This window comes from Ictalurus furcatus, chromosome 2 (assembly GCF_023375685.1).
Source record: "Ictalurus furcatus strain D&B chromosome 2, Billie_1.0, whole genome shotgun sequence".
Classification (NCBI taxonomy): Eukaryota; Metazoa; Chordata; class Actinopteri; order Siluriformes; family Ictaluridae; genus Ictalurus; species Ictalurus furcatus.
Genome location: NC_071256.1, coordinates 33551718 through 33560803, shown reverse-complemented (window position 1 = coordinate 33560803; position 9086 = coordinate 33551718). Strand labels below are relative to the sequence as shown.

Here is a 9086-nt window from a genome sequence, read left to right as displayed (position 1 = left end):
TGTGAGTGATGGAATGTGGGATATTTTTTCGTATATTATGAAAACCATGGATAGACGGGGATCATAAAGTGACCTTAAGGTATGAGGCGCAATCTGTCAGGTTTCTGTAAATCTGTCAGCCAAACGCCCTGTTGGGTATTTGTTAAATATGGTTAAGTAAATTAATAATTGGACTGGATTAGTTTCATCATCAACGGGTAAGCATTCTTAGTGCAATCATCGCAATGTCATAAATAATTATTAATCGTAAATAATTTTGAAAACATTTCCTTGCACTGTTTTGGAGAAATGTTCTAAACAGCCCTAAAAGTAAAAAAAAAAAAAATAAATAAAATACAGTAAACAATTCCAATGGCACCACAAAAAGTATGCATACAATCTTAGAAAGAAAGAAAAATCCTAAAACCATTTTTACCGTAGGTTCCCAGAACCCAGTTCACAATGGAACTTATTTTCTTTTTGGGTTTTTTATTAAACTAAAATTTAACTTCCTTGTGTTTACAGTCAGTTTTCTTACGGTAAGAGTAATCTTAACTAATGATCGAGTCAGGAGTTAGGAATGAAGCACAACTTGTTTTAGTGGAATCCTGGTCAAAGGGCAGTCTTCTTAAGAACCAAGTATGTATTTACAGTTTATCTTCCTTCATCATCTGTATTTGCTCATTAGTCTGAAAGCCAGATCCTCATAGAACTGTTGATTTAGGCTTACAAGACAAAAATATGTAGATGTCCCTGCCTCATATATAAAGGGCTTTTATATATGTGACAAGTGACAGAACGGTATGTGTATGGGTAGGTGAGAGAGAGAGAGAGCGAGAGAGAGAGAGAGAGAGAAAGAGAAAGTGAGAGACGGAGACATGTGAGGCGTGGCTTAAGGCTGATCAAAGGCACAGGTAGAATATATATGTATAGATGCAATGATGTTAATGAGCTGAGAGTGTTTGACAATGATGCTGTCCAGGACGTTGTGTTTGGTGTTCCTAGTCCTTGCCACAGGTAAGTTCCTAACTTTGCATGACATGTGCTGCTTTGAAAAATTGCCTTTAATAATCGGTATCGGCCGATACATCGGTGCATATATATATATATATATATATATATATATATATATATATATATATATATATATACGTCTTTGATACTGTTGTGGAAAACAATCTTTCTAGCCTAAGTCAAAAACTTCAGAGACAGAGGGTTAGTAGATTTTTAATAAAGTGAGACAGTCTGCAGAAAGTCTGAATTATACATACACAAACATGTCTTTATATACCTTTCTGAAGCAGTAAAATTATCCCTAGGCGAGGCATTCACCTTTTCTTTCTAGTAACAAATCAATCTCCATTGCCTTAATTAATTATTCATATCCATATGATACCTTATATATGTGGCGCATGCGTTGTCAGTTGTATTTTCTTTAAAAGTTTTACCAGACCAGGGTTTTTTACTTTGTCCCTTAATTCACCCTATAGTCTCAGCCTGGTACCCTTCCTCCTGGAAGTATTATCTTTTCTTTTGACACTAATTTGCAAGCTTAGAGGGCTTTGTTTGGACTCCTTCCACTTCCTGGGAACTATCATCACACAGGACCTCAAATGTGAGCTGAACACCAGCTCTCTGATTAAAAAAACACACCAGAGGATGTACTTCCTGCGGCAGTTGAAGAAGTTCAACCAAATGTACAGTTAATCTTTATTTTATTTTCCTAAATCTTAATATTTTAATATGTATGCTCATAGTTTTTTAATGCTTCTCATTTTCATAACTTTCTCTCTTGTTTATCTTATTAATACTTTACTGTTATAGTTAAGCACCAGTACACCAAGACAAATTCCCTGTACATGTAAACCCACGGTACTTGGCAGTAAAGATGATTATGATTCTGATGAGCTGACAGATGTTTAAAATTAGGGAAGAAAGCTATATGTATATGTATATATATATATATATATATATATATATATATATATATATATATATATATATATATAATGTACACACAGACTGTATGTGTGTGTGTGTGTGTATGTGGGTGTGTAATCATTTCACATTGCTGGCATGGGTGAAGAAGTTAAAAATCACACACAACCACAAGCTAAACACATAGCGTTCAAACAAACAATGATAACAAAGGTAACTAACAACAAAAGGTAAATCACAACTAACAAATAGGACAAACAGGGAGCAGAGAACAGAAAACCTGACACCAAGAACAATAATACAGAGAGAACAGATAAAAATAAACAGATTACACACACTGTTCTGTTGGACCTGTGATCACGCACCCAACTATATTTTGATCAGCATGAATGTCATAATCTTAATGTATTTTATGAATAATAATGCAAGGGGTAAAGTATTATATTATGTATATACTGATTATCAAAAAAAAAAAGATAAATATGCCAGGTGTATACAAACATATGAGCTGATCATATAGCTAATAGATCACCAGATAAAAATGCAGATATACAAAAAGAATATTTTTTTAAAAAAAGCATTCATAAAGGTTCTTTGGTTTGTCCCTCTGAATCAACTTTTGAAGAAACACACAACAGAGCTCCAAGTAAAACTGCAGACATCCCAACTGTGCCGGAAGTTCCGGAACACCCGCAGATTATATACAATATCCTGGAAATGGATTTTTTTTTACAACACACTTCACCCCAGACTACACTAAAGTATACCCATGCATAATAGGGGTAAAAAACAATGACACTAAATATGTTTACATGGACAGCAATAATCTAATTATGGGCCTTATTCTGGATAAGACAGTATTCTGATTAAAGTGTTTACATGAATCGCTTTTAGAATATTCCTTTCATGTTCCTGTTTTACTTGTTATAGAACATAGAGCAATTAACAGCACGCGTGATTACGTCACCACGCCACGCTGTCCGACGTTCCCTCCAGAATTTCACGTATCGACATACAGTTCGTCTTCGTTATGGTACCGTAGACAGTTTTGGGCGTTTCGTTTTTAATTTTACGAAAGCTTCAAGTGCAGTTAATTATTTGTCATGCTATACGTGCAAATAGACGACTGCTTGAAGCCGTGGGCTGCATCCGAAACTGCGTACGTACCTACAATATAGTAGCTGAAATACATGTATTTCATCTACTATATACTGTAATAGGTAAGTACGTGGTTTCGGACGCAGCCGTGCTCTCTTGTTTGCTGTCAAACCATTGTTTACATATCCTGTCACAAAATGCGGTGAAAACTCCCACACAACGTTAATAATGTGACTAAGGTGTGTACATGTCTGTAATGCACATCAATAATGCGACTAAAACAGGAATACTCCACACGTCTTAATTCCATTTGTGTTTACTTCGAATATGACTTTAGTCAGATTAAGGTCATCAATAATCACTGTTTACATGCTAGTTTCTTAATCAGAGTATCATCTTAATCGGGTTAATGTCGGATTATTGGGGGGGGGGGGGGGGGTGTCAGTAGCTGGTGAAGCCACCTTCCTGAAATGACTTTTTGCAGGTTGGGATGTCTGAAGCTACGAGCACTTAACTTTACATAGCACCCTTGAGAAATCTTTTCCCCTAAATGTCTTAATGGTGATTTCCTGCACTGGCATCATTGTGTCATATTAGTCAAGTCACTCACATACAAGTTCAGGATTGGTGTAAGAGTCCCTAAATTAACCTATTTTAATGATAGACTTACAATGATTACAATATTTTTGCTACAAACAAATACCAAAGCCATGCATCCTTGCTAATTATTCTCTGCAATTCAGTAAAAAAAAAACAACAGCTAGCTAAGCCCATATTTTTTTTAAGCATAATGAACTGCCACTAAGTCAGTCAGATCAGATTAGTTTAGGGCAGTACTAAGCAAACTCTAGCTACTTTTGACAAACTACTGTTAGTAGAATTAACAGTGCCTTGCTAGGCAACTAGTTAGTAAACCATGGAATCCACGTACATCATGAGATGAATGCAAGGTGCAGTAATAAGCACCAAAATATGTTAATTAACATTGTTGATAAAAGACAATGCAGAGTGGCAAGAGTCATAAATGATAACATGCTAGCATTATCAGCAAATCATCAGTGATCAAACATAATTAAAAATTGTTTGTCTAAGTAATGATTAATGTGTTACTTTTTCTTGTGTTCCAGGATGCCTCGCACAGCTGGATGGTAAGTTTTTAATTACATCATTTGAAATACAGAAATACAGGAATGCCGAAGTGCCAACACTGCTAACAAGAAAACCTTAGCAGGCAGAGAGAAAAAACAGAATTAAACCACAAACTGTAGCATATGTTGGTGGATGAGATGGACCTAATGGTTCATGTGGGTTTCCTCTGGGTTCTTTGGTTTCCTTCCACCTCTCTAAAATTTGCCATTGGCAGCTTCAGCTATCTAAAGGTTTCTTCAGATTGCCTCTCTGGTGAAACCCTGGTGAAACTGTTCAGTGTTGAACCTACAACTGAGGGTTTCCTTTTCCCAAAAAAGTAGAAGCTCTGTACAAAATTAGAGCCAAGAAACCATTGTGGAACTCTCTTTCTTTATCCTGCATTACCACTGGTATCAGTTCGATTCAATTAGGTCACACCGAGCTTTGTTACTAGTGAATGTTCCTATCTTGAGTTATTGCTGGTTGCCATGGTTTCTCAGGTATAGCGCCTGGTTAGTATAATATAGAGGCTCAAACTACATAGCTTGCCTCTACGTCAGGGCCCATGAAACTGGAGCAAAGTCAGAGTGCATATTTTTCTGTCTTTATCAGTCTGTGGCAAGGCTACTCTGAACACCAAGATAGTAGGAGGACAGAATGCTAATTTAGGGTCCTGGCCTTGGCAAGTCAGCCTGCAAATCCAAGGATTCCATTTCTGCGGTGGTTCCCTCATCAATAACGGCTGGGTCCTCTCGGCAGCTCATTGCTTTAGAAGGTATCATATAGACTAAAAAACTATGCAAAAAACTCACAGGGCTTTGACATTTAATGTAATCATGCTAAGGTGATGGTGACAGGAATGGTTTTCTGCTTTTTCCAGTGTCACAGCCTCCCAAGTGACTGTGGTGCTGGGGCTGTATAATCTATCCGGAAACAACCCTAACAAGGTGTCGCGGTCCCTCACTGCAGTCTTCCTAAATCCAAAGTACAATTCACAAACGAATGACAACGACCTCTCTCTGCTGCAACTGTCTTCTGTTGTAACATTCAATGATTATATCACTCCTGTCTGCCTGGCTGCACCGGGGAGCACTTTTTTCACCAACACCATGACATGGGTCACTGGCTGGGGAAATATCGGCAATGGGGGTGAGAATAATTATTGTTGGTGTAGCTGTTGGTCTAATGTTAAAGTAAGGTAGTGTAGTTGAAAATGTAGGAAATTTTATATTGTATTATTATTATAAAATTTACATTATATTAAATTTATATTGCCCAGAATTTTTATTTTTTATTTTAATTCTTAAAATTGTCAGAGAGTCTTGGTTGGGCCATTGAGCGAGCAAGAAGTTTTAATGATGTTCAACTTGTCTTTCCTCAGTAAGTCTACCTTCTCCTGGGACACTGCAGGAGGTTCAAGTCCCAATTGTTGGAAACAGGAAGTGTAACTGTTTATATGGTGTTGGAACGATCACCAGCAACATGCTGTGCGCTGGGTTGTTGCAAGGGGGCAAGGATTCTTGTCAGGTATTGTCATCTTAATCGGTTTACTTCTTGTATTGTAGCCCTTTTCATTTGAAGGTTTATTCAATTAGAAGACATAAATGTCTGCCTGTACTGCACAGGGTGACTCTGGAGGTCCACTGGTCATCAAACAGGGCTCTCAGTGGATCCAGGCTGGCATTGTGAGCTTTGGTGAAAAATGTGCTGCCCCAAATTTCCCTGGTGTGTATGCGAGTGTTTCTCAGTATAAGAATTGGATTGATCAAGTAATCACCACAAATCAGCCGGGCTTCATCCAATTTACATCCAGTGGCAGTAATAGTGATCTGCAGGTGACCTGCAATAACCTCCCACCTTATACGACACCTGCTCCCACTACTGCAGCACGTAAGCTTATCTGCATTTTCTTTAAACTATTCTTGATAAAGTTACCAGAAGCATACAGAATAATGCACTGCGCTAAAATAGACAAACTTTTCTTTTCCTTTCTCTTCAGCTGTGGTGTGTGGAAGCGCCAAGCTCAATACTCTTACAGGAACAGGCAGCTCTTTGGCGTCAGCGGGTACGTGGCCATGGATAGCCAGCCTGCAGCTTAACGGTACTCATGTTTGTGGTGGAACACTGATATCCCAGCAGTTTGTCGTAAGCTCAGCTGATTGCTTCTCTAGGTAAAAAAAAAAAAGAATATCTGAGTGGCTGTTAAACATTAAAACTTTAGCCAGATATTAAAACCACATTTTTACCTTTCCATCCAGCTCGACCAAACCCTCTGACTGGACTGTAAAACTGGGTCGGCTCAATCAGAACGGCTCCAACCCCAACGAGGTCTCTGTCACTGTGACTAATATCACGTTCAGCAAAGGTGACAGCAATAACATAGCAGTGCTGCAGTTGTCTTCCATGCCTACGCTTTCCAACTTCATCCAGCCCATATGCGTGGACCAGGGGAATAACAACTTCAGCGTTGGTACTCAGTGCTGGGTAGCTGGATGGGGCTCAGGAGGAGGAGGTACAGGTTTATTTGTGTGGGAAACAAAATAAGTGTCATATTCTGTATCAAACCAATTGATGTCAGCACTTTATAGACTCTTCCTGATCCTTTCGACCTAACCTTTGTTATCTGTCCGCTATAGCTCAACAAACACTTCAGCAGTTCAGCACTGTTATAGTGAACTGTGGAAATACGTCTTCATCAAACAGCATCTGCACAGAAGCCCTAGTGATAGAACAGGTCTCTGAGTCTTTCTGCATGTTTTCTATTTTTACATTTTAATTCCACAGTTAGGCAAAGCACAACTAAGGAAAACTGACCTGTGGTCATTTTTTTCTGTCCATCAGACTACAAAAGGAGGATCTCTAATGTGTAAGATTGGGCAGTCATGGATCCAGGCTGCAGTTTTAACTCTCGCCAGCAACAGCTCGAACAGCACCAATAATTCTACCAATGGCTCCACCAATGTTGCCAGCTCAAACAGCACTAACTCCACTAAAAGCTTGTCAGATGTGTTAATTCTTAAAACAGACATACAGACCTTCACTAAGATAAGCACTTTCACAAGTTTCTTGAAGTCTACAGTGGGTTCCTTCCCTCCTGCTGTGGCAACTTCTTCTACTTCTTCTTCTTCCTCCACTTCAGGTTGTGAAGCTTTGTCATCCCTTTCAGTTGCCTCAGTCTTTCTAAGTCTTCTTGCCCTCATACAATCTTTTGTTTTATAATAAGCACCTCTAATAAGCCAATATAAGGAATCAGGAAAATTACACTATATCTAAGGAAAAGTACACTATATCTCTATTGATTTCTCTTTTCCTAGACACCTAGGATACCTAGACACCTCTGGATATAAGGAACAATGTTGCAGGCTTCCTATTTTGAAGCTAAAATTCTTACACAAATTTTTTTTTTCCATGGTATTTTAAAAATTTTTGCACTTTTTACCTGCCTGGTTTGATACAGGAAGCTCAGCTCAATTCAATTTTATTTGTATAGCACTTTTTACAATGGACATTGTCTCAAAGCAGCTTTACAGAAACATATAAACACGGTATACAGATTTTAAGTGTGTGAATTTATCCCAATTGAGTGAGCCGATGGCGATGGTGGCAAGGAAAAACTCCCTAAGATGTTAAGAGGAAGAAACCTTGAGAGGAACCAGACTCAGAAGGGAACCCATCATCATCTGGGTAACAACGGATAGTGTGAAATGGGGTTAAACATCTAAATCATCTAAAGACCATGTCATTAGCTAAATATCCCATTCCTCATGACTTTCTTGCTACAGATGCATATACATATGAGTTTTGGATATGTAGGCTGAATTTTATATCAATAGATCAGACATAGTTTCTACCTCAAGTCACTTTGAATAAAAGAATCAGACAAATGTAGCACATTATATTTTATTTTAAATATCACGTATAATACTGGAAACATACAGTGATATACTGTAAAAAATACAGTAAAGTTTCCTGTAAAGTTACAGTACTTTATGGTAAATATTTTTCAAAATGATTTACTGTGAAATCAGAGAAATATATTTTGTTACTTTACTATGTCCATCTTATGTAATATATTATTTTATATTACTTTATTTACCCAGCTAAATGACTTGAAAGTGATTGTGAACCTGTAATAAATAAATAAATAAATAAATAAATAAATAAGGAGGAGAACCCTAAGAACCTGGGTTTCAGCTTCTGCTTTTGCACTAGACAGCAGACATTTTAGGGTTAGGAGTTGTTGAATAATAGTAAGGCGTTGAAGAGGAGGTTGTCAGCACAGAATCTCCATCTCTAGTGGAGAAAGTGGTAAAGATTTATCAAACATTAAGAAGATGGAGCTTCAAGCAAGATCTTTCTCCCGAAACTCACTAATGTGAAATATCCGTACTGCAAAACCAATAATGAGCTGCGTAAAAAGATTGTAAGACGGGGGTGGTTTTTTTCTGGTAATTCCTACTAAATTAACTTTGCTCATATTCTTTTTTTCAAAAATCTTCTTATTTTTGTGTTTACTGTTTTTATTTTTAATAGTGAAATTACACATTGTACGGACTGAGTACATTTTAAATGTAACTATGAAACTGTACAGTTTTGTATTTCAGTATTTTGCTACAGATCTGTTTAATAGTATTGCAATTACTTTGGTAAATAAATGCTATTGCAGAAAAAAAATGTTTGGTTGTGTGTCATTTAAATTTGCGTTAATGTTTTATATTTTATAGAAGAAAAATCAGTGCACAAAAATGATTTTGTATTGTAATGTACAGAAATTGGACATAAGGATTAATCGACGAGTAGGCAGGCACTGTTTTTAATTACTTTACATTTAAAGTCTTGTGAGTCATCGTTTCGTGCCACCGCTTATGAATTGACATACTTTGTGGTTCTTTCTCCTTTGTTCGCCTGAGAGACAAGATGGATTAGCATGAATCACGTTTGTG

The 9086-nt window shown here is 37.3% G+C and overlaps 1 protein-coding gene across 2 annotated transcripts; it reads left to right on the top strand.

The window, feature by feature from the left end:
- The first annotated feature begins 759 nt into the window (after nt 1-759).
- Nucleotides 760-8808, top strand: zgc:100868 (uncharacterized protein LOC554458 homolog). Of its 2 annotated transcripts, XM_053615964.1 has the most exons (10): nt 769-996; nt 4143-4163; nt 4756-4918; nt 5024-5292; nt 5525-5670; nt 5769-6033; nt 6143-6314; nt 6402-6655; nt 6780-6877; nt 6985-8807. In XM_053615964.1, exons 1-10 carry the CDS (start codon nt 948-950, stop codon nt 7360-7362), a joined length of 1815 nt encoding a protein of 604 aa, XP_053471939.1. In that variant the 5' UTR covers nt 769-947; the 3' UTR covers nt 7363-8807. The 2 variants fall into 2 exon arrangements, with proteins under 2 accessions (XP_053471945.1, XP_053471939.1); XM_053615970.1 differs by lacking the exon at nt 4756-4918 and having other exon boundaries at nt 760-996; nt 6985-8808.
- Nucleotides 8809-9086: the final 278 nt, after the last annotated feature.